Genomic DNA, 26,429 nt, shown 5'->3' on the forward strand with positions numbered 1-26,429 from the left:
TAAATAAATGACAAAGTATATATTTTTGTCTGCTTTGTTTGATTGTATTCTCTTTGTCTACTTTCAGGATTTATGTGAAAATCTAATTGTTTTGGGTCATATTTATGTAGAAATATAGAAAATTCTAAAGGGTTCACAAACTTTAAAGCAGCACTCTACATGTAAGCTATAGCTTCTGACCTTTTAAACGGTGATTTTATAACATGAATTACTGCTTTATTTAACCAGAAACCCAATCTTAATGCTATTTTTGTATTTTATATGGAAGAAAAATAATGACAAATGTCTTTGAAACAAAAAAGCATGTTGTATTGCACTAACTGAAAAAACAATGCATTGCATTAACAGTGCTTCTATAGTTTGCATCATCAGTAAGGTGTACACTGAGATCTGAGGTCTTGTTTATGTCACTGTATTTGTTCATTGAGTCTGTTAAGCGTCTTTGGGGAATCCTGGAGTGTGACTTATGAGGGAAACCCCAGTATTTCTGGAGTGTCACAAAAGCCATGATATAAAGTTAAGGAAACTAACAACCGAAAACAATATATGTCTTAAATGTAATATTAGTTCTGTATATCAGCATCGGGTAACATAGCATTATAATCTCCTTTGGTAGAGAAAGCTGGTTACATGTAGCTACATGGGGAAACGAGTAACCGTGAAGATGCCGAATTAAACGTAAACAGAGCTTTTGAGTCTTAATCAGCTTTTCCGCATATACATACTGGCCCTGATAATCATAAGTTCTACTAACCGCTTGCTCCATTTCTGCAAATCAGTTTTTCTGAATGAATGACTTGCTCTACCTGTTGCTTTGGTCTTCATCAACACCCGCTTGCGCCACCTGCTGGTGAGCGAATAACAGCAGATGGAGATCATGCATTAGTACTCTACTGCTATTCCTGCAGTTCCCGGATGTGCAATGCTGAATTTTCTACCGAATTTGAACCAGTGAATTTGTAAAATGAAATAAAATGGACTGAAAATTGCCTGTCAAATATTATTCATTGTATTTTTAAACAGATTGAATATTTCGGAAGTGAACTCTTGAAGGTGAATATAAATTATTGCATTTTTTATTATGAAAATGTGTGTGAAATGTTTTTAAATATTTACAGCTTAAATAAACAACTGTTAAATTTCAGACCCTAAAAATGCAAACCCATAAAAGGCATTAAAATGCAAGCACTGTTAATGCAATGCATTGTTTTTTCAGTTAGTGCAATTCAACATGCTTTTTTGTTTCAAAGACATTTGTCATTATTTTTCTTCCATAATTGTACTTGCATTTTATTTTAAGTAGGCCAGCGGTGTCCCCTAAGTATATAAAAGGCCTTACCAAACTCATGTTCTGCAGCTGAGCAGTAAAGTCTAATTCTGGCATCTAGAACATATTGACTCGAAACTTCTTTGGAAAAGAGAAAAGACTGAAGACACATGTCTGCAGTCATCTCAGCTTTGTTGTATTGAGGAAATCAATCTCATTTTGTAGTCTGAAACTTCAAGAAATTTCTTCAGAATTTCTCTGTGGCCATCATTTTAAACACATTTTTTGTGGTTTGTGTGATTCCCCCACTGCTAATTTACCAAATAGTATTGCGACACCACAGGTTGCCAATTGGTGGGAAGCCAGCAAATGATCTGGGACAGAAATGGTAAATTCTACCTGAACTAAAAAACTTTGGCATTCACCTAAAGGGTTTTATGACCAGAAATATATAAAAACGCGGACAAATCAAATCAAATTACAGTTGTAAGTCTCGTTACCTTTCATTGTCAATTGTGCTTATTCCTGTTACATGTTTTCAGTCTAGCAACACATGTGAGCGTCTGAGGAGGAGGTGTTGGGAGAAACGACTCTCTCCGTTATCTTGAATTTCGACTACAGTACCCATTTTAACCACTAACTGTCAATATTATATACTGTCCCTTCAAAGCCCTTCGTTATTTTACTAGACAGCATGACAGCTGACATCCTCACAATACGACGGGACTTAAAAACATGTGTATGTAATAAACTTTTGTGATGAGACAAAATAAAGCTTTTCCAAAATGTGGGGGAATATGTGCCACTGGGAGCTGCACCACTCATGTTGTGCAAGAATGTCAGCTTTATTTGTATGAAAAAGGTATTTGGACCTTCCTGACTCGATATATTTGTGATTTCTTTGGAAAAGAGGGTAGAGAGTTTAACAGCTGTAAGCTATTAGTAGCTTAATTTTTGTGTCTGGAACTTCCTGAGAAATTTCTTTGGAAAAGAGCGACACAGTAGGCTATGTGTGACTGGGCAAAAGAGGTGAAATTGGAGTACCAAATTGAATGTGTTGTGTTTATATGTGAGAACTTCTAATCACTCTCAGATGAAGCTACTCTTTTGTCAGATGAAGCAGCTTTTTTTTAATCAGTCCTTGATGAGGTTTTAATTGTGTAACTGCATATTTTCATAAGAACAATGGTAGATAGAAGGACAAAATACCAGCAAATTTACATTCCTCCTAATTTTTGTGTTTTCTGCATTGTTCGTGCAAACTCCTACTCTATTACTTGCTTTTTTAATATGTCTGTCTATTATAACATCTGCTTTATTTTATTTCCATTCAGAATGGCCCTAAACAACACACAAAATATAAAATACAATGAACTGTGGTAAGTTTACATGCTGGCCCTGTCTACGTGGGTAGTTCTTGGTCAGATTAATCGGCTATGTAAATTCAGCCAATTTTTCATTTTTGGGTGAACTTAATTCTTATATGAAATACAACATGTCAAGGAATAAAATGCCTATTGAGATTCCTCTGGTTTATGAAATTGTTCCAAGATTGTAGAATATGTGTCAGAAACAATGCTTCACAATTGGTTTTTCTTTACAAAACTAAACAAAAATCTCCTTAAACTCAAATATTGAATTGACCCTGTCAGAATAAAATTGGTGACCCACCCCTTGAGAACTAACAATATAAATAATACTGTGTTAAAGATGCATAAATGAAAGAATTAGCCAAGTAATTTGATAACTGAACCAACCCAACACTGTACACATCCAAACAGGACATCTGAACCTGAGCTAAGTGAATAAAATAATGAATAAAGCTGCTAATAGGTTTAATATAAATTACCATTTTGGGTCCTAACATCTTGTAAAATGCTTTTCTTGCTGACATAACCAATGCTAAAATGCTAGTTTTGTCTATCCATGTTTACAGTATGTTATGCCTTGTATGTGGTGTATGAGTGTGGCTATGTTGTGTTTTACTGTATACAGACAGTATTCGACAAGATGCATTTTGTTTGGAAGAGCAGCTGAGATCTGAAGCCAGAATGCTTCTTGTGATCTTGCTGATGAGAGGAAATGTCCGCAGGTACTGTCTGGAACAGGCCATGGGATCACTTTATCTGCTTTTATTAAAAGGGTCATCATGAACTGCATTTTGTATTTTGTACTGTTCTTTGAGGTCCACTTATAATGTTATCAAGATGTTCACATCAAAACACATGATAATTTAGAAGTAATAGGCTATTTTCTGTCCTGTGTTGACCCCCCTCACCAGAACGCTCTGCTTGAATAGACGTGGCAGATTGTAGATCTCGGACGCAGATTGTAGACTTGAACGCCCACTGCTATGATTGGCTAACAGCTGTGTATTTGACAAACATCCTTCACAGATGGACGCTGCTGTGATTTATGTTAAAACACATAAATACTCAGTACATATCAAACGATCGGTAATAACAAAGCAATAGTGACCACGTAATAAAAACAGTTACTCACAGTTTGTGTGGTGCAACATTACGGTCGGATCCTATAGTTGCCACAGCATCGTCTTTTAGTTTCAATCTTTCTGAAAATCCTGCGTCGAATTGTGCTTTGTTTGTAAACAAATCTGCAGTAAAATGAAGTGAACAAAGGACCGAGTTCTTACCGACACAGTCTGGATCTTCATTAAAAATGAAGTTCATTCACTGATCACTCTTTCCTAATGTTGCCATCAGAAGGAAGGCAAAGCAAACACTGTGTTTTCCCACAACTTGGCACTGAACAGCCTCTTGTTGTCTTCGGAGCATCTGTATCATTTGGTTTCTGTGTAGACCTGCGTTTGCCTCTCATTATTTACCCTACATGTAGTGAACCCTACATCCTGGCTCTTCCCAGCTTTATAATGGGAGTGGATGGTAGCCCAAAATTTGAAGTCCAAAAAATTTAACCAATCCATTATAAAAGAAGTCCACACGGCTCCGGGAGGTTAATAAAGGCCTTCTGAAGCGACGCGATGCATTTGTGTAAGAAAAATATCCATATTTACAGCTTTATAAACCAAGTAAAACCACTTACATGCTTGGAATGACATGAGGGTAAGAAATTATGACAGAATTTTCATTTTTGGTGAACTAAATTAGATTTAACTAAGAACTTAAGGTAACAACAAACACAAAGCTGTAAACATCTCCAATAATCCAAAAGTGGAATGTGAACACATTTCATACAAGCTTTTTAATGGTGAAGCTAAACAAATGATAAATCTATAATCCATGTGTGGGTCTGTATTTACATGTTTTCTCTAACATGTTTTTTACATCTCCTCCTAAAATGGAAATTGTGGTGTTAAGGAGTGGCTTGATAAGTTACTGTGAACCGTTAAGTTTTTCATTCAGAGTTTTCGGTTTAGACTCATCCCATCCTTGCCTGGGCTCTGTGTAAGTTCACCTCTTTACTCTCTTCCTATATTTAGATGATTTTCAGAGCTGTTTGCACTGAGGTAATTGGAGTATAATCCATGCAAAAGCATGATAATATTATTATGTATAGTGTTTTTAAACTAAACAATTTAATTTACCATTAGCTTGAAGAGATGCCTATGTTTATTAGAAATACTTCTCAGAGAAGATGGTTGGCTTTTTCAGGTGTGTTTTATAAACAAAAACGATTAAAGCAACCTTAAGCATAGATTTTATTCAAGTCCCTTTTTCTGGATTCAGATCTATCATGAGTGTCATGTTCACTAGCCTAAACACATTAGGAAAGAAGCACAGAGCTGGCTGACAATCCTTTTCTAAATCTGGGGACACTTTGAAGCTGCATTTCAAATCTCTAGGAGCTCTTCTTCCGTTATTGTTACTGGCTTTTGGTTTGAATATGAATTAGAAATATTAGAAAAGTTTTAGTGTGAAACATGCCTGCTGAATAGCATTTGAAAATGTGAGTGTTTGGTTAAGTCAGTAAATAAGTCAAAATCAAAACAGGGTTTATATTGTCATAAAAATATTGATGCTCTTTATGAAATGCTATGCAGTATACTAAGGCTTCGCTAATAAAATGTATCATTAAATTAAATAATTCCTATAATTGATTTCGATTATAATTTAAATATGATTGTCATGGTATTTAGCTAACAGATGTTCAGGCTCTGCTTTGTGTTGGGATTGTCATATAATTGAGCAAAGGATATATTTTTGTCTATATTCAGTGCACTGCACATTTGAAAGTAAAATACTTTGGGTACAGGACACTTTGATTGCTTTCTCTCTTTTTTTGGTCAAAAGAGAGCACAAAACAAATTCAGACAATAGTCCTAGAGCTGAAACCAAGGGCACTTCCTGGTGATAAAGTTAGTTTGTGAGTATAGAATATTTACTCATTTACTATACTTAGCATACATTTTAATCCCACAAAGTATATTTACACATCTGTAATGTGTTGTGGCAACAAATAACTAATTGAAACTTATGTACACGTTATAAATATTTTTTTTTTCACATGCTTAAGGACCTACCTACACACACCATTATATATATACTGTATATATATATATATTTGTATATAAAGAGTTAATATGCAAAAGCCTCGAAGTGACATTTGAAATATTAGTGTATGTGAAAATGAACATTTTTATCTGGCTCCTATCTATGTGTTGGTTCTGTAATTTCACGTCAATGGCAATGAATAGGTTATTTTCATAGCCATTAAAATGAAATAACTGAACAAACATAGGAGCCTGATAGAAATGCTCATTTTACAAAGAACATTTTCAAACGGCACATATAGAGGCTTTTGCATATGAACTATTCATATAGATAGATAGATAGATAGATAGATAGATAGATATAGACTGTGTGTATATATAAGACTGGGTAAAGAATACTTTTTTCCCCCCAAAAGAACACAAGAACAATTTGATAAAAAAAATTAAGTTTTATTTAGCAATGTCACACTATAGTCATAAAACTGAAAACAATGTCTAGTACTATCAGTGTACAATATCTACTCATTTACTAAACTTTGTATACATATTCACACTAGCTATATTTTGCTCCACTGGAAAGGCACTGCACCAATTTCTGAAATAAAGTACTGGCATAGTTCGTCCCTGTTCGCTTGGCTCATGTTGTTGTATTGGTGGTGTTTGGCAGGGGGGCCTGCAGTAAGTCTGGGTCTTGTCTCCATCTTCCTGGAACAGTGTCATGATCTGGCCCTTCCTGGTCGATTCCTAACATGTATAGCGCATTCTGTCCGCAAGCTAAAACAATGTCCTCCACTTTGACAGTATCTTGAATGTTAATGGTGGTTAGAAAGACTCTAAAACAATTTGCCAGGATGCCAAAAGCGTTTTCTACCACCCTCCGAGCTTGTGAAAGTCTGTAATTGAAGATGTGTTGCTGAACTGATAGTCTGCGGTTTGGATATGGCTTCAAGAAATACTCCTTCAAGGGAAATGCTTCATCTGCCACAATACAATAAGGAGCCAGCTGGTCAGAACCAGGAAGTGGTGCAGGGGCAGGGATGTTAGTTCTATTTTCTAGGGCATTCTGCAGTGAGTACCCCCCAAACACTCCACCATCAGAAATCCGTCCATTGCACCCAACATCTACATACAGGAACCTGTAACTGCTGTCAACCAGTGCCATTAGAACTATTGAAAATGAATGCTTGTAATTGTAGAATGTTGATCCAGATGCAGGAGGGGGGCGAATGTCAATGTGTTTTCCATCCAGAGCACCCAGGCAGTTTGGGAAGTTCCACTGAGTCTCAAATCCATGTGCTACTTGCTGCCACTGTTCCACTGTGTCAGGGCACTGAAATACCAAAAACACATGTTGGCTTCTTTCATGTCAGCTACAGGATTCATAAAATGAAAATATATTTTAAAAAAATTACATGGATATATAAACAGATATAACATGCATACCTTGAGGTATTTATCTTTTAAAACCTGATAGATTGCAGAACAGGTTTCAGGAATGAATTGTCGAATGGTTGATACCCCCACTTGGAACTGGTTAGGCTCCTGAAGCGTTCCCCTGTAAATAATAGAAAGCACATAACACAGTTATCTATACTGAAAGGTTTCAACACATTTTCCAGTGTCAATCAAGCACTTTTTGTAGGCATTTTCTAAATGCATTATCAAAAACCTTACAGCTAAGGTAAGTTATATATCTATAAAACAGGCTGATTACACGTCTTCGTTGCATTACATTGTTACTGAATTATAAACAATTAAAAATATGTATGTTTGTTAGTAGACTTGCCACAATATAGAACTAGACTTTCAAGCTAGCTCAAGCACATTATTCAAAATGAAAGTACATCTACCTTAAACTTAAAATGCGTAGTATAAAAAAGAAAAGAAAAGGTGTAATATTGCTTTCAGCTTGCATACCTGTTGCCAAGAACCGCAGTGTAATCATGAGGCATTCACAGTCACGGTAGTTTGTGTTTTGCCTTTGGATGATCGGACTGATGAGTTACTTCAACATGTGGAACTGAACAGGAAAAATACGAGCGAAAATGTTAAAATCGGAGGTTTCAGCTCTCTCTAGTAGAGGTGTACACGGGTCCAAAAATTCGTAAACCCGTAAGACCCGTAAATGTGCTACACTGAACTGACCCGGACCCGTCTATTATTTTGAAACTTGGACCCGTGCAGAACCGAGAAATGTCAAAAATGGCTATTTGAAAGATGGACCCGAATCCGGCAGGGAAGACACAGACCCGACTGGACCCGATCGGCACATATTCCACAGCAAATTGCTATTTTTTTTATTTTTTATTGCATTTACAACAAACAAACAAGGTACATAAACGCATCACATAATCTAACAACACGTGACCAGCCTTAGGTTGAGCATAACCAGTGACAAACAAGATCACAATAAACCAATAATAAAGAAGAAAAGAAACGAAAGAAAGAAATAGAACAAATAAAACAAACCAAAACCAAAAGGGGCTTTTTACCTTAGTTTATACATGCCTCAAAAACGAAATTAATTTGAGAGCTTTCTTGTTTTTAACCAATTCTAAAGATTTGCACAACATTTTAACCTCATTCATCCGCTGGTTAAAGTTGGGTTTAGATTTAAACCATCTACATTTATGAATGAAAAACTTTCCAAGACAAAGCAAGAAATTAATAACAAAATCCAGCTCTTTGTTTTCCAGACAAATACCAAACCTAATTAACTTCATCGTAAGGGGTGGGAGTTCAACCTCTCTAGACTGTAGCCAGTTCTGTACATCTCTCCAGTTTGGCAGGGGGGCCTGCAGTAAGTCTGGGTCTTGTCTCCATCTTCCTGGAACAGTGTCATGATCTGGCCCTTCCTGGTCGATTCCTAACATGTATAGCGCATTCTGTCCGCAAGCTAAAACAATGTCCTCCACTTTGACAGTATCTTGAATGTTAATGGTGGTTAGAAAGACTCTAAAACAATTTGCCAGGATGCCAAAAGCGTTTTCTACCACCCTCCGAGCTTGTGAAAGTCTGTAATTGAAGATGTGTTGCTGAACTGATAGTCTGCGGTTTGGATATGGCTTCAAGAAATACTCCTTCAAGGGAAATGCTTCATCTGCCACAATACAATAAGGAGCCAGCTGGTCAGAACCAGGAAGTGGTGCAGGGGCAGGGATGTTAGTTCTATTTTCTAGGGCATTCTGCAGTGAGTACCCCCCAAACACTCCACCATCAGAAATCCGTCCATTGCACCCAACATCTACATACAGGAACCTGTAACTGCTGTCAACCAGTGCCATTAGAACTATTGAAAATGAATGCTTGTAATTGTAGAATGTTGATCCAGATGCAGGAGGGGGGCGAATGTCAATGTGTTTTCCATCCAGAGCACCCAGGCAGTTTGGGAAGTTCCACTGAGTCTCAAATCCATGTGCTACTTGCTGCCACTGTTCCACTGTGTCAGGGCACTGAAATACCAAAAACACATGTTGGCTTCTTTCATGTCAGCTACAGGATTCATAAAATGAAAATATATTAAAAAAAAAATTACATGGATATATAAACAGATATAACACGCATACCTTGAGGTATTTATCTTTTAAAACCTGATAGATTGCAGAACAGGTTTCAGGAATGAATTGTCGAATGGTTGATACCCCCACTTGGAACTGGTTAGGCTCCTGAAGCGTTCCCCTGTAAATAATAGAAAGCACATAACACAGTTATCTATACTGAAAGGTTTCAACACATTTTCCAGTGTCAATCAAGCACTTTTTGTAGGCATTTTCTAAATGCATTATCAAAAACCTTACAGCTAAGGTAAGTTATATATCTATAAAACAAGCTGATTACACTTCTTCGTTGCATTACATTGTTACTGTATTATAAACAATTAAAAATATGTATGTTTGTTATTAGACTTGCCACAATATAGAACTAGACTTTCAAGCTAGCTCAAGCACATTATTCAAAATGAAAGTAGTTTGTGTTTTGCCTTTGGATGATGACTGATGAGTTCCTTCAACATGTGGAACTGAACAGGAAAAATACGAGCGAAAATGTTAAAATCGGAGGTTTCAGCTCTCTCTAGTAGAGGTGTACACGGGTCCAAAAATTCGTAAACCCGTAAGACCCGTAAATGTGCTACACTGAACCGACCCGGACCCGTCTATTATTTTGAAACTTGGACCCGTGCAGAACCGAGAAATGTCAAAAATGGCTATTTGAAAGATGGACCCGAATCCGGCAGGGAAGACACAGACCCGACTGGACCCGATCGGCACGTATTCCACAGCAAATTGCTATTTTTTTTATTTTTTATTGCTTCCATTTACAACAAACAAACAAGGTACATAAACGCATCACATAATCTAACAACACGTGACCAGCCTTAGGTTGAGCATAACCAGTGACAACAAGATCACAATAAACCAATAATAACGAAGAAACGAAAGAAAGAAATAGAACAAACAAAACAAACCAAAACCAAAACCAAAAGGGGCTTTTTACCTTAGTTTATACATGCCTCAAAAACGAAATTAATTTGAGAGCTTTCTTGTTTTTAACCAATTCTAAAGATTTGCACAACATTTTAACCTCATTCATCCGCTGGTTAAAGTTGGGTTTAGATTTAAACCATCTACATTTATGAATGAAAAACTTTCCAAGACAAAGCAAGAAATTAATATCAAAATCCAACTCTTTGTTTTCCAGACAAATACCAAACCTAATTAACTTCATCGTAAGCGGTGGGAGTTCAACCTCTCTAGACTTCCTCTCTAAATTCCTTTGGATTTCCATTCCTCAAAATATACTGACTTTCTGCCCTTGGACCCGTGCAGAACCGAGAAATGTCAAAAATGGCTATTTGAAAGATGGACCCGAATCCGGCAGGGAAGACACAGACCCGACTGGACCCGATCGGCACGTATTCCACAGCAAATTGCTATTTTTTTTATTTTTTATTGCTTCCATTTACAACAAACAAACAAGGTACATAAACGCATCACATAATCTAACAACACGTGACCAGCCTTAGCTTTAGATATAACAACAAGACGGTTCATACATAATATTATTTTTTTAAATAATCAATAATAACGCCCATCACTCATGAAGGTATCCATCACCGCGCGTGTGCATTAACTCCGCCCACCCTGCTTCTGATGACGTCGCTCGTGGTTTTTTCCACCTTATTTAAAACTACTGACTCACACTTTTCTCATCCTAATTTTACAAGTTTAAAGTTACAAAACAACACACGCACAGCGCTGACTGACTCTGATAACGGCCGGGTGTTCTCCGAGTCGGGTAGCTATTACACACAATGTTAAACAGACCCGGGACCCGAAGTAATAGATTGGGACCCGGCTGACCATTTCAAATATAGCCTCGAACCCGTACGGATCCAGGGTATTCCGTGTAGACCTCTAATCTCTCTAGTTCTAGACAAAGGTTCGGGAAAGCCGCTGTAGTATCCAAGATTTCACCCATTTAGTGCGGTTTGCCCTACTATTCTATGATCTTCATATCCGTTCTAGGATACCCGTCTCTTTCAGATATGAAATTAACTGTACATATGTTTTCCTTAGTGCTGTTCCAAGTATATTTTCCAAAATGAATTTAAGTTTATATTTTTCAAATACTTCTTTTAATATTATTCTCTTATTTTCATAGGCATGACATTCTATTATTATATGTTTTACTGATTCAGGTTGGTTACAATGTGTACATAGACCATTTGTATGTTTACCTATTAAATGCAGAGCCCTGTATGTCCTATTCTGAGACGAGTTCCTCCCTCCGATTTTTACCCATTTCTCTTCCTACACCAACTTTGCTTTGAATATTATAAAAATGTCTTCCTGTATCATTAATATCCCAGTATTCCTGCCATAGACAATGTGTACATAGACCATTTGTATGTTTACCTATTAAATGCAGAGCCCTGTATGTCCTATTCTGAGACGAGTTCCTCCCTCCGATTTTTACCCATTTCTCTTCCTACACCAACTTTGCTTTGAATATTATAAAAATGTCTTCCTGTATCATTAATATCCCAGTATTCCTGCCATAGATTTTGTGTATGTACCTTTATTATAGTCTTGGCTTCAGCGTTACTTGATGTGTATGTACCTTTATTATAGTCTTGGCTTCAGCTTTACTTAATTTAACCTGTAGATCTATTGTTTGGGATTTGAGAGATTGTTTTGCTAAAAGATCTACCTCTTAATTTCCTTTCACACCTACATGCGCAGGAACCCAGATAAATGATACATTCGTACCATTATTGTGTAATCTAAGGATTATATGATATATTTCATTTAAAATGTCAAGTCTACATGACTTCCCGGATCCAATACTTATGAGAGCAGATAAACTATCTGATGCTATTTCTACATTGTTTTTATTTCTTCGTTCTATCCACTGTAAACCTAATATTATTGCCACCAATTCTACTGTATACACTGATAAGTCATCTGTTGTTCTCTTTTTAATATTTTCCTTGCATTGTGGGATGAAAACTGCTGCACCTGTGCGACCATTTTCTGGGTTCTTTGAACCATCTGTAAATAAAATTATTTTATTGGTGAAATGCAACTCCATATAGTTTTTAACTATACACCAGACAGGCATAAGTTTCGATTTTCTTTTTATTTCTTCCTGTAATTGCAAGTCAATTACTGGCATTACAAACTTCCAAGGGGGAACGTCAGAGTATGGAACTGTTGGACAGTATTGTATAGTATGTAAACATGCCTTCCTTGCTTTTGCACTTCCTATCCATCCAAAATTCCTAAAATTTGATTTATTATGTACCCAACACTCTTGTACTATTGCCTTTGTAGGGTGTAACTCACTATGCCCTTGTATGTTAACCCAATATGCAAGCATAAGTTTTCTAATGCTTAGAGGCATCTCCCCAACTTCTACCTGTAAAGCCGCTACTGGAGATGATTTAAATGCCCCACTACATATTCTTAGCGCTCGCTCTGTCTAATTTCTTTAAGTTTGTTTCTGATGCTGACATATAAGCTATACACCCATAGTCAAATGTTGACCTCATAAGAGCCCAGTATATATTTCTCAATGAAGACCTAGTCGCTCCCCAATCTAGTCCAGACAAACAACGCAAGACATTATTTAATTTTATCGATTTGCTCTTTCCATGTCAGCTTTTCATCTAAAAGAACTCCAAGAAATCTAATTACCCTAACTTGTTCAAGTTCTTGGTCATTTAACTTTAATGAAATTTTCTTGTGTTTCTTAGAAAAACAAATTACCTGTGATTAGCTTTCCTAATTTCTGATTCAAGACATAATATAGCATCCATAGTATTTCTTCCTTTTCGGAAGGAAAGCAGGTTTTCCTTTTCTAACATGAATGTTAGTCGATCTGTTACCATCCTTTCCATTGTTTTCCCTAACTGAGAGGTTAATGCTATTGGTCTAGCTTGAAGGACTAGACGAATCTTTTCCAGGTTTTAATATTGGTACTATAACAGACTGCTTCCATACTGTAGGGATTTTTCCTGTTTCCCATATTGTATTAAAAAGTTTTAAAATTATATCAAGCATACTATCCTCCATATGAGCTAACATTGTATAACAGATGTTTTGTATTAATTCTTTCTTACTTAACTGCATTTGATAAATTTTCAGAACTTTGTGTCTTTACCATGTATCCACTTTTTCCATATCACTAATTGCCATTTTCCCATTTTGATTTAATACTGGTATTTCATATTTCCTTTTTATGCCAGTCATTCTTTTAATCATTCCCCAAATATCTGATAATTGTGTCTCTCTTCCTATTGTATTGCAAAAGTTTTTCCAATACACACGCTTTGCTGTTCTTATATTTTTCCGAACTACTGCTTGTGCTCTTTTGTATTGTATTAGTGTCCCCAGCGAATGATGTTTTTTCAATTGTCTAAATACTTTATTTCTATTTTTAATCGCTTTCTTACAATTTTCATTCCACCAGGGAACACTTTTTCTCCTCATTCCCTCTGTACTTTTTGGGATTGCTTCCTCTGCTGACTGTATAATTATTGTAACCAGATGTTCATTGAATTCGTCCACCTCAGCTATGTGCCTAAGTTCTTCATGTTTAATTTGATTAATTATTTGAAACGTATCCCAATCTGCTTTATTAAAATTCCATTTAGCTATTTTCCTTCATTCATCTTGATTTACCACTATTCCAACTATAATCATTATGGGGTAATAATCACTACCAATTCATGTTTTATTTAAAACATCCCATTTTGTGATACCCGCAATCTCCCTAGTTGTTAAGGTCAGGTCTATTACACTTTCCTTGTTTTGATAACTGTTATATCTAGTTCCTCTTCCATCATTTATACACACTATTTTTTTCTCGTCAATAAACTCTTCTATACTCATGCCATTTGGATCTGTATAACTACTACCCCACAGTGTACTATTTTACCCTTTATTTGTCCTCCAATAGTATTCAGTTTATCATAAACAAGCCTTTCCCATGGATTTTAAAAGTTAATAATTGTGATATCTTCTTGCCCTACCCAGATCTTTACTGTTAGTGATTCTTGCTCGCTCCCAATATTAATTACATTATATTTAATTCCATTTAGCAAAAAAATAGCTACACCACCACCACTTCTGTCTTTCCTATCATTTCTTATTTCTTTATATCCATATAATACAAAGTCCCATTCTGGTTTCTTGAATACATATGACATGCGGTTTATTTTGTAAAGTTGATACATATTGTTTGAACTCCTGACCATTAGCAATTAAACTTCTTGCATTCCACTGCAGTATATTTAATGTACTGCAGTATCTCCATCCCATATTTGAGAAGTAGTAGTTACTCCTCCCAACATACTCTCTACTGTTTCCCTTCCCAGACCTTTAATTCCAAGATATTTCTCTGCTGATCTCACTATTATCTTGATTTTCTCAGTTTTCTTATCAGTTTGTGCTGTACAGTTGATCACATCTACAATAAATAGGATAAAATATGTTTTGCCTACTATCAACATATCTTCCTTTATCTTGGGACAACCATCACATGCACTCTTTGTGATACCTTCTGTTTCCTTCTCTTTTGGTCTTTCTGACTGAACCAGCTCTCTTTTCACTGCTTCTGCATATGAGATCCCTTGAGATGTTTTCACTCTCTGAACTTCTGCTGCTTTCTTACTGATTTTACATCCTCGGTATGCTGAACTATGTTCACCTCCGCAATTACAGCATTTCAGCTTTGCTCCTTCTTCACATTTCCCATACTCATGTTCTCCTGCACACCTTCCACATTTTTGCTTGCCTCTACACACGGCTGCAACATGTCCATACTTTTGGCATTTGAAACATCTTAGTGGTGGAGGAACGTATGGCCTGACTTCATAACTCATATATGCAATGTATACTCTAGACGGTAACTTTTCACTGTCTATTTTAAGCATCACTGCTAAGCTATCACATTTATCCCCATTTCTGGTTGTTTTCAGACGTTTTACTTCAACCACTTTGGCTCCAGTTACATTGTCTTTAGTTTGTTCAGTTGTTACGGCTGTAGGAACCCCAGAGATAACTCCTCTGACAAACTTCTTATTCTCTACCCTTGTAACGACCACTCTTTGTCCCTTGATTTTATTTAGTTTGGCGGCCTTATTTTGTTGGGTATTGTCTTTACATTCCATTAGTAATGCTCCATCTCGCATAATTCTTGCACTTTTAATTTCTCCTATTAGTTTATTTAGTGATACTGTAAGTTGAATTTGGTTCCACTTACCAAATGATGATCCTTCCTGCACTAGCTTCATTATTACTTTGTATTCTCCATATTGCTTATCGATTTCCACTGTAGTTTCTCCAATTCCTTGATCACTGTCCGTACCCTCACCATTTGAGATGTTTTTTTGTTTATGCCGTCTTATCCACTGTAAACCTAATATTATTGCCACCAATTCTACTGTATACACTGATAAGTCATCTGTTGTTCTCTTTTTAATATTTTCCTTGCATTGTGGGATGAAAACTGCTGCACCTGTGCGACCATTTTCTGGGTTCTTTGAACCATCTGTAAATAAAATTATTTTATTGGTGAAATGCAACTCCATATAGTTTTTAACTATACACCAGACAGGCATAAGTTTCGATTTTCTTTTTATTTCTTCCTGTAATTGCAAGTCAATTACTGGCATTACAAACTTCCAAGGGGGAACGTCAGAGTATGGAACTGTTGGACAGTATTGTATAGTATGTAAACATGCCTTCCTTGCTTTTGCACTTCCTATCCATCCAAAATTCCTAAAATTTGATTTATTATGTACCCAACACTCTTGTACTATTGCCTTTGTAGGGTGTAACTCACTATGCCCTTGTATGTTAACCCAATATGCAAGCATAAGTTTTCTAATGCTTAGAGGCATCTCCCCAACTTCTACCTGTAAAGCCGCTACTGGAGATGATTTAAATGCCCCACTACATATTCTTAGCGCTCGCTCTGTCTAATTTCTTTAAGTTTGTTTCTGATGCTGACATATAAGCTATACACCCATAGTCAAATGTTGACCTCATAAGAGCCCAGTATATATTTCTCAATGAAGACCTAGTCGCTCCCCAGACAAACAACGCAAGACATTATTTAATTTTATCGATTTGCTCTTTCCATGTCAGCTTTTCATCTAAAAGAACTCCAAGAAATCTAATTACCCTAACTTGTTCAAGTTCTTGGTCATTTAACTTTAATGAAATTTTCTTGTGTTTCTTAGAAAAACAAATTACCTGTGATTAGCTTTCCTAATTTCTGATTCAAGACATAATATAGCATCCATAGTATTTCTTCCTTTTCGGAAGGAAAGCAGGTTTTCCTTTTCTAACATGAATGTTAGTCGATCTGTTACCATCCTTTCCATTGTTTTCCCTAACTGAGAGGTTAATGCTATTGGTCTAGCTTGAAGGACTAGACGAATCTTTTCCAGGTTTTAATATTGGTACTATAACAGACTGCTTCCATACTGTAGGGATTTTTCCTGTTTCCCATATTGTATTAAAAAGTTTTAAAATTATATCAAGCATACTATCCTCCATATGAGCTAACATTGTATAACAGATATTATCTTTTCCCGGAGAGGTTTTCTTTGAATTTTATATAGCTTTCTTTAATTCAGACATAGTAAAAGATAGATCAGTATCATTCTCTATCATATTTCTTTTTTCTGTTATATTGCGATTTTCCGCCATTGTATTAATTCTTTCTTGCTTAACTGCATTTGGTAAATTTTCAGAGCTTTGTGTCTTTACTAGCACTTGCGCCAACATCTTAGCTTTTTCCATATCACTAATTGCCATTTTCCCATTTTGATTTAATACTGGTATTTCATATTTCCTTTTTGTGCCAGTCATTCTTTTAATCATTCCCCAAATATCTGATAATTGTGTCTCTCTTCCTATTGTATTGCAAAAGTTTTCCAATACACACACTTTGCTGTTCTTATATTTTTCCGAACTACTGCTTGTGCTCTTTTGTATTGTATTAGTGTCCCCAGCGAATGATGTTTTTTCAATTGTCTAAATACTTTATTTCTATTTTTAATCGCTTTCTTACAATTTTCATTCCACCAGGGAACACTTTTTCTCCTCATTCCCTCTGTACTTTTTGGGATTGCTTCCTCTGCTGACTGTATAATTATTGTAACCAGATGTTCATTGAATTCGTCCACCTCAGCTATGTGCCTAAGTTCTTCATGTTTAATTTGATTAATTATTTGAAACGTATCCCAATCTGCTTTATTAAAATTCCATTTAGCTATTTTCCTTCATTCATCTTGATTTACCACTATTCCAACTATAATCATTATGGGGTAATAATCACTACCAATTCATGTTTTATTTAAAACATCCCATTTTGTGATACCCGCAATCTCCCTAGTTGTTAAGGTCAGGTCTATTACACTTTCCTTGTTTTGATAACTGTTATATCTAGTTCCTCTTCCATCATTTATACACACTATTTTTTTCTCGTCAATAAACTCTTCTATACTCATGCCATTTGGATCTGTATAACTACTACCCCACAGTGTACTATTTTACCCTTTATTTGTCCTCCAATAGTATTCAGTTTATCATAAACAAGCCTTTCCCATGGATTTTAAAAGTTAATAATTGTGATATCTTCTTGCCCTACCCAGATCTTTACTGTTAGTGATTCTTGCTCGCTCCCAATATTAATTACATTATATTTAATTCCATTTTGCAAAAAAATAGCTACACCACCACTACCACCACCACCACTTCTGTCTTTCCTATCATTTCTTATTTCTTTATATCCATATAATACAAAGTCCCATTTTGGTTTCAACCATGTTTCTTGAATACATATGACATGAGGTTTATTTTGTAAAGTTGATACATATTGTTTGAACTCCTGACCATTGGCAATTAAACTTCTTGCATTCCACTGCAGTATATTTAATGTACTGCAGTATCTCCATCCCATATTTGAAAACTAGTAGTTACTCCTCCCAACATACTCTCTATTGTTTCCCTTTGCAGACCTTTAATTCCAAGATATTTCTCTGCTGATCTCATGATTATCTTGATTTTTCTCAGTTTTCTTATCAGTTTGTGCTGTACAGTTGATCACATCTACAATAAATACGATAAAATCTTTTTTGCCTACTATCAACGTATCTTCCTTTATCTTGGCACAACCATCACATGCACTCTTTGTGATACCTTCTGTTTCCTTCTCTTTTGGTCTTTCTGACTGAACCAGTTCTCTTTTCACTGCTTCTGCATATGAGATCCCTTGAGATGTTTTCACTCTCTGAACTTCTGCTGCTTTCTTACTGATTTTACATCCTCGGTATGCTGAACTATGTTCACCTCCGCAATTACAGCATTTCAGCTTTGCTCCTTCTTCACATTTCCCATACTCATGTTCTCCTGCACACCTTCCACATTTTTTGCTTGCCTCTACACACAGCTGCAACATGTCCATACTTTTGGCACTTGAAACATTTTAGTGGTGGAGGAACGTATGACTTGACTTCATAACTCCTATGTCCAATGTATACTCTAGACCAGGGGTAGGCAAGTTCGGTCCTAGAGAGCCGCAGTCCTGCAGAGTTCAGCTCCAACCCTGAAAAAAAACTCACCTGCCTATAGCCTTAGTAATCCTGAAGACATTGATTAGCTTGTCCAGGTGTGTTTGATTAGGGTTGGAGCTGAACTCTGCAGGACTGCGGCTCTCTAGGACCGAACTTGCCTACCCCTGCTCTAGACGGTAACTTTTCACTGTCTATTTTAAGCATCACCGCTAAGCTATCACATTTCTTCCCATTTCTTGTTGTTTTCAGACGTTTTACTTCAACCACTTTGGCTCCAGTTACACTGTCTTTAATTTGTTCAGTTGTTACGGCTGTAGGAACCCCAGAGATAACTCCTCTGACAAATTTCTTATTTTTTACCCTTGTAATGACCACTCTTTGTCCCTCGATTTTATTTAGTTTGGCGGCCTTATTTTGTTGGGTATTGTCTTTACATTCCATTAGTAATGCTCCATCTCGCATAATTCTTGCACTTTTAATTTCTCCTATTAGTTTATTTAGTGATACTGTAAGTTGAACTGAATTCCACTTACCAAATGATGATCCTTCCTGCACTAGCTACATTATTACTTCGTATTCTCTGTATTGCTTATCGATTTCCACTGTAGTTTATCCAATTCCTTGATCACTGTCCGTACCCTTACCATTTGAGATGGATTTTTGTTTATGCCGTCTATGCTTTCGATTAGTTTTAATGTCTACCGAATTCCAGTCTTTAAATTTCCCGCTACCTACTTCCATTCTTCCTGCTTCGCTATCAAATCCGTCACTTCCTTCCATTCACAGTCCAGTTGTTGCCAACCGTCCCCCGCGTGGTCCCAACGACTCACCGCCTGCCGGTGTACAGTACTTCTTCTTCTTCTTCTTTTGTGTTTAATGGTGGTTGGCAAACCAGCTTAAGGTGCATTTCCACCACCTACTGGGATGGAGTGTGAGGCCTGGATGAACGAACATATTATATACTACTAGCATAAAAACTAAATTCTTCTAATCAAATCTGTATAGTATACAGTACTAGTTCTGGTTTCCCTTTTTGGAACAACACAAACTACTGCCACCTACAGGTTATGGAAAGGTATATCCTCTCACGCAGGCGCAGAATGCACGCTCTAGTTTGCAGTCGGCTGTCGTCTGTTTGGTGTGTTCAAGCCGAGCGGTAACTTCCCGCTCTCTCTCGTGAAGCCAACAAGGAAGTGACTTAAACTGTAATTCATCAACTGGCCACTAGAGGCTGGCTGCAAAAGGGAGTCAGTCCCATAGACTCCCCGTGTTAAAATGCCCAACTTTACAGCAGAAAAAAACATGTTTACAGCCTGGTTAAAAAAATTATTTTGGTTTATATAGCTAATATTGCCCTTCATGACAACTGTGAGGGGGGGTGAATTTTTTTATAACTCATCCGTTTAAATTATATTAAGCCTTAAACTTCTGCATAATAAAGGGCGTGGCCACTTGAGTGTCAGGTGGATTGCCGCAACTGTCCCCACCGTCGAGCTAGGTGGGCGTGGTTTCAGCAACCAGCTCCTGCCTTTTTGCCCATTTTCGATTATCCGGGAGTGACGTGCGGTGACGCACTGCCAAGATGGCGACGGCTGGCTCCGCCCACTTTTGAGCTTCAAAAACCTGTTCAGGAACCTACGGGTGACGTCACGGACACTATGTCCATGTTTTTACAATGACAACAATGCCCAAAGTCTCTCGTTAAGCGTTTTCCTCCTGTAGAAAAACATAAACACTTAACATGGCTTAATGTATTAAGATGCTATTAAGTTAAGCGTTTTTCCATATAGAATAAACTGTCTACAGCTCTTTTATACCATTGTCTTTGTCCATTAAACTACATTACCTGTTTTATTTATAATGATTTTCTATGGGAGAAAAAATTTTAACGTGCAATTTAATGCATTGCGTTCTGGGCTCGTCTGCTTGCCTGTACGGAGTTGATCCTTTTAAAATCACTTAATGCATTTCATAATGCACGTTCATATTTGCTGGTATATACTTGGAGTCAACAACAAGACATATAGGCTACCGAATTGTCTTTATCATCCGTTATTATGCCACATTAAGCGTTTTGCTGTATGGGAGGACAAGTGAAAGTTTGCGCATTGTGTTCATGGTCATCTGCTTGCCTTGTAGTACATTAAATAATAACTATATATCGAATTTGATCTTTTAATTGCACTTAATGTATCTCAATACATTAAGCCATGTTAAGTGTTTGTTTTTCTACAGGAGGAAAACGCTTAACAAGAGACTTTGGGCATTGCGTTCATATTCTGCTGTTCTGTAGCCACGGACTTGCGGGTCTTGTCTTTTTCTTGAAGGACCCTGTACGTTATAGTACAAAATTAGTTTTAATCGTTTAATCACCACCACAGCGTCTTGTCTCCATTGGCAACACGCACGATTTGTGTCGATTGCAAGTGACGTCGCAGGTATTGGAGAGTGCAAGTGGCGATTGCAAGTGACTTCGTAATTTAGTTAATTTTTTCTTGTCTTCACCACCTGGCTACTGTTGTAAAATGTTGAGAGATTCAAACAAAAGTAATCAATAAATAGAACAAAATAAAAAATTTAAAAGACTGCAAGTGACTTCGCTAGCGGAAGCGCAAGTGTCTGAGAGTGCAAGTCTGAGAGTGCAAGCGCAAGGCTGCAGCCAGACCCTTCTCGCTTTCTTCTCTCGCTAGTTGGTTGACGTCGGCTTGGTGTGTCCCGGGCTTTAAACCTCTCTATTTGACATGCTGCTCTCGTGTGAACCATGCCATGCTACACTCTCAACTGTACTCTACGTGGTTACTGTTGAGACAAAAACACACCTTATGTTTAAGAGCTAATTGTGGAAAATATAAACTTTTTATGGATATTGATTTATTATTCTCCTTCTCTGGTTCACATGCAAATTAAATATAATTAAAAAATTGCTTTGTTTCAGCAGCTAGTTTTGTGTAGTCAGGAAAAAGCAAAAAAAAAAAAAAAGTCAAATGTACTCCATCTAACCTGTACTGGCCAGCCAATTATGTTTCTCAACATTTTTAGAATACATTATAATTCCACAAGAATATATATTTTTACGAACAACTTCTCATTTTTAAAGGGGTCATATGATGATGCTAAAAAGAACATTATTTTGTGTATGTGATGTAATGAAACGTGTTTATGTGGTTTAAGGTAAAAAAAACACATTATTTTCCACATACTGTACATTATTGTTTCTCCTCTATGCCCCGCCTTTCTGAAACACGTCGATTTTTACAAAGCTCACATCGGTCTGAAAAGCGAGGTGTGCTCTGATTGGCCAGCTATTCAGTGCATTGTGATTGGCCGAATACCTCAAATGTGTGACGGAAATGTTACGCCCCTCACATACTGTGATGATGCCCTGTCAGGCGAGACAAAAACATTAAAACCCATTATAAACGAGGCATTTGTTGCATCCAGTAGGGACATAATACAGATTATAATGACTTATACTGTCTTTTTACGCATTGCATTGCATCGCGCCGCGTAAAGATAAAACCATGTCTGCATTTGTGATCGGAGAAATGACAAACAACAAGCGCTACTCTACACTGCCCAAAACTTGCGTTTGAATCATCAAACATAAGTTGTAAATACAAATTAACCACTGATTTCTAGTCGTGTCCTCTTTTGGAAGGCCAAACAAAGTAGTTTCGCTTTCACAATGAAACACACGGCGGGCTAGAGTGAGCGGAGGCCGGCTTAAGTGAGTGGCGGCGGACGGGCTAGAGAACGGTGCGGCCGGCGGATTCGACGAAGGAGTGTCCGGCGGGCTTGCGGCAACCACATGTGATGACCCTGGGCTGGACTCCACTTCGTCCATGGTGAAAGCCGATCCGGCGATCCACAGCGTGATATTGATGTATTTCCTCAGCGACCAGCACGGATCAGCTCTTGGCATGACGAAGCGGATATCGTCCTCTTTTGGAAGGCCAAACAAAGTAGTTTCGCTTTCACAACTGATACAAAATAATAATAAAAAAAATGCAAATGGAACTTGTATACACCTGTAAACTTTCTGATAGATTGTTAAAATAGTTTTTAACAGGCATGGTGTTATAGGCCACTATTTGGCTGTTGAATCCACCCACTGCCACAACATGTGTCACACCAAACATCACCAGCTTCTCATTTTGGTCAAGTGTAGTTTATGTCCCATGTATTCAGCATTATAGGGGACTGGATTCAGATTGTGTACTCCCTAAGAGTTTACAAAACAAGCTGTTATAACAACACTGCCCCTGCATGACAGTATCACTCAGGAATAAGCAATGATCATACATAATTAGTAAACTCAGTAAAAATGTCAGTAAAAAGAATGTTTCGAATAAAAAGAAAGAAAAAAAAACCCCACAGTGCGATTGGCTGCTGTGTGTCACATGACGACCCCCCCACTTGTGCCCCCTCAAAAATAATGAGTGCATGACGCCCCTGGGCTCGACCATAGGAGGGGTTTAGAGAGACTGAATATTAGAACTGCTTCGAACAAATCGTTTGAGAATCGTTGGAAAATGAGGTGATATTAAATGCATATTTTGAGAAAACGAAAGGGTTGTTTGACCTTGCATGCATGTAAACCTATTGTAGGAGACTCCTAAAACAATACTAGGAACCTTATAAATAATAGGGGGCATAATAGAGGCACTTTAAGATCATAAAAATATTGAAGCTAAAGGTTTTCATAAAGCAGTTATGGTAGCCATGTCAGTAGCGCGAGAGAGTGCTAGCGTCTGTATAAAGACGCAAAAAAATTTAGCAATTATATACATTAAAAACAAGCTTTACATAATTTTTAAGATTTTTAATGAAATATGAATTTTGAATAATGAAAATTAGTTTCTGTCTGCTTATTCTATTCATCAGTGTTTGAACCATTAAAGAAGAAACCGCATTTTCTGTATTTCATTTCTGGGTTAAAAAACGAAAAACGAATGGACGCTAAAGTACACGGACCTACCCTGATTGGCTCTGCCCCAGTACGGGTTGTGTCGAGCTATTCGTTAGTCTGGTTGTTTGATGAGAAAAAAGAAATGTAGTTGCAACATATGCGTTAAGAATCTGTACAACTGCAGCGGCGGAGGACTATTATTCTGCCAAGTGAAACTGTTGACGACACTGTTTGATCTTTGGCTGACCAATCAGCAGAAAGGGCGTTGCATTCCCGTCCATGTGTAGAAAGAGAATATTCAAGCTGTTTATTCATTTTTCTCCCCTGAATGAAAATAAAAAAAAATCAAGCTGAATTCTTGTTTTTCATGTTTCTTTTGTTTTTTTTGAAAAATTAAAAAAACTAAATATGAGTCTTTTTCTAATTTTTCTTCTTTCAATATTAAATAAAAAAAAATTAATGAACGAATGATACACGGATTCTATTTGAATGCAGCTGCTTATCAGTGTGTATCTAATGTAGAAAGACTGGTAACATCACAAATTTACAATTTAAATATCCACTTTGTACTGGTATTTTTGATACTACTACTGAGGCAAAGGGATACAAACGCTTCTCTCGCAATGCTTACCATTCTTATAAAAACTATAACCAGAAGTTGTCTGCCGTCCTGCAGATTTCATTCCTTCTCTCTGCTATAAGACCAAACCACTTTTCCTTTTTATAGAGGATCGCTAACATGGGAGGGCACATGCTGACAGGGAAATAAAGAACATTTCATGTTTTTATGGATGTAAGATTGAGTCTTGCAAAATGTTATTCCTATTGATAGCATGTTATTATAACTATCATTTGGCATTGATTCGACGAGGTGGCGATAAGTCTCCTTTGGTATCTGGTACCATAATGTCAACAGCAGGTCCTCCAGTTCCCGTATTTTGCGTGGTGGTGGTGGTGATGTAGCACAAACCCTTTTTGGATTCACAGGGTTCATGTAAGGTGAATTTGGAGGCCAAGACATTAACAGAAATTCACCATCATGTTCTTCGAACCACTCCTTGACAATTCTGTCAGTGTTGGCATGGTGCATTATCCTCTTGGTAATGGCCATCACCAGCAGGGAACACAGTTGCCATGAATGGGCACACATTGTCCACAATGATGTTCAGATACCTGACAGCAGTCAGGGATTGTGCTATGGGATGGGGCCTATGAAGTGTCCCAAGAAAACACTATAAAGAAAACCTAACACTATAAAAAACATGGTGCTTTAAAGGTTCTTTACATGTAGTAACGGTTCTATTTAGAACCATAGCATCATGAAGAACCCTTTTATGCTGAAATGGTTCTTTGTGTTAAAGTTTAGGGTTCTTTATTCCTGCCTTTTTGATTTTCAAATCTGTAACTGTGAAAGCTCCTCATTACTGATTTTCTGGTGCTCAGCAATCCAACTAAACAGACTGTCAACACACTCTAACTAAATATGAGTCTTTTTCTAATTTTTCTTCTTTCAATATTAAATAAAAAAAAAATTAATGAACGAATGATACACTGATTCTATTTGAATGCAGCTGCTTATCAGTGTGTATCTAATGTAGAAAGACTGGTAACATCACATATTTACAATTTAAATATCCACTTTGTACTGGTAATTTTGATACTACTACTGAGGCAAAGGGATACAAACGCTTCTCTCGCAATGCTTACCATTCTTATAAAAACTATAACCAGAAGTTGTTCACAGGGTTCATGTAAGGTGAATTTGGAGGCCAAGACATTAACAGAAATTCACCATCATGTTCTTCGAACCACTCCTTGACAATTCTGTCAGTGTTGGCATGGTGCATTATCCTCTTGGTAATGGCCATCACCAGCAGGGAACACAGTTGCCATGAATGGGCACACATTGTCCACAATGATGTTCAGATACCTGACAGCAGTCAGGGATTGTGCTATGGGATGGGGCCTATGAAGTGTCCCAAGAAAACACTATAAAGAAAACCCAACACTATAAAAAACATGGTGCTTTAAAGGTTCTTTACATGTAGTAACGGTTCTATTTAGAACCATAGCATCATGAAGAACCCTTTTATGCTGAAATGGTTCTTTGTGTTAAAGTTTAGGGTTCTTTATTCCTGCCTTTAGAAATTCACCATCATGTTCCTCGAACCACTCCTTGACAATTCTGTCAGTGTTGGCACAGTGCATTATCCTGTTGGTAATGGCCATCACCAGCAGGGAACACAGTTGCCATGAATGGGCACACATGGTCCACAATGATGTTCAGATACCTGACAGCAGTCAGGGATTGTGCTATGGGATGGGGCCTATAAAGTGTCCCAAGAAAACACTATAAAGAAAACCCAACACTATAAAAAACATGGTGCTTTAAAGGTTCTTTACATGTAGTAACGGTTCTATTTAGAACCATAGCATCATGAAGAACCCTTTTATGCTGAAATGGTTCTTTGTGTTAAAGTTTAGGGTTCTTTATTCCTGCCTTTTTGATTTTCAAATCTGTAACTGTGAAAGCTCCTCATTACTGATTTTCTGGTGCTCAGCAATCCAACTAAACAGACTGTCAACACACTCTTAACAGGTAAGTGATTTCATTCTTAAATTTAAACACAAATTTAACTTTAAAATTGTAATTGGTTTCCAAACAAACATGTTCTTCGCTCCTCTTAGTTTTTAT

The 26,429-nt window shown here is 37.0% G+C and overlaps 2 protein-coding genes across 2 annotated transcripts in view; one reads left to right on the forward strand and one right to left on the reverse strand.

Annotated features, from left to right (window-relative positions):
- Positions 1-4,657: 4,657 nt before the first annotated feature.
- LOC107561761 (collagen alpha-4(VI) chain-like) overlaps positions 4,658-26,429 on the forward strand; it is a gene marked incomplete at its 3' end in the record, with an annotated part of 31,287 nt that continues 9,515 nt past the window's right edge. Inside the window, exon 1 of the mRNA XM_016246236.1 lies at positions 4,658-4,692. The remainder of the gene's footprint in view (positions 4,693-26,429) is intronic.
- LOC107561787 (uncharacterized) lies at positions 6,208-7,808 on the reverse strand. The gene is made up of 3 exons (XM_016246271.1): positions 7,656-7,808; positions 7,182-7,293; positions 6,208-7,068 (listed from the first exon to the last, which is right to left on the reverse strand). The coding sequence occupies exons 1-3, from the start codon at positions 7,688-7,690 to the stop codon at positions 6,376-6,378; spliced, it is 840 nt and encodes a 279-aa protein (XP_016101757.1). The 5' UTR covers positions 7,691-7,808; the 3' UTR covers positions 6,208-6,375.

Source organism: Sinocyclocheilus grahami, unplaced genomic scaffold (assembly GCF_001515645.1).
Source record: "Sinocyclocheilus grahami isolate Dianchi unplaced genomic scaffold, SAMN03320097.WGS_v1.1 scaffold791.1, whole genome shotgun sequence".
Taxonomy (NCBI): Eukaryota; Metazoa; Chordata; class Actinopteri; order Cypriniformes; family Cyprinidae; genus Sinocyclocheilus; species Sinocyclocheilus grahami.

Bases quoted from the DNA above. Each gene is read 5' to 3' on its own strand.
- LOC107561787 (XM_016246271.1), bottom strand. From the start codon at position 7,690: ATGCCTCATGATTACACTGCGGTTCTTGGCAACAG. The intron at 7,294-7,655 runs GTATGCAAGCTG...TATTATTTACAG, and splicing joins ACTGCGGTTCTTGGCAACAG to GGGAACGCTTCAGGAGCCTA. The intron at 7,069-7,181 runs GTATGCATGTTA...TTGGTATTTCAG, and splicing joins TAAAAGATAAATACCTCAAG to TGCCCTGACACAGTGGAACA.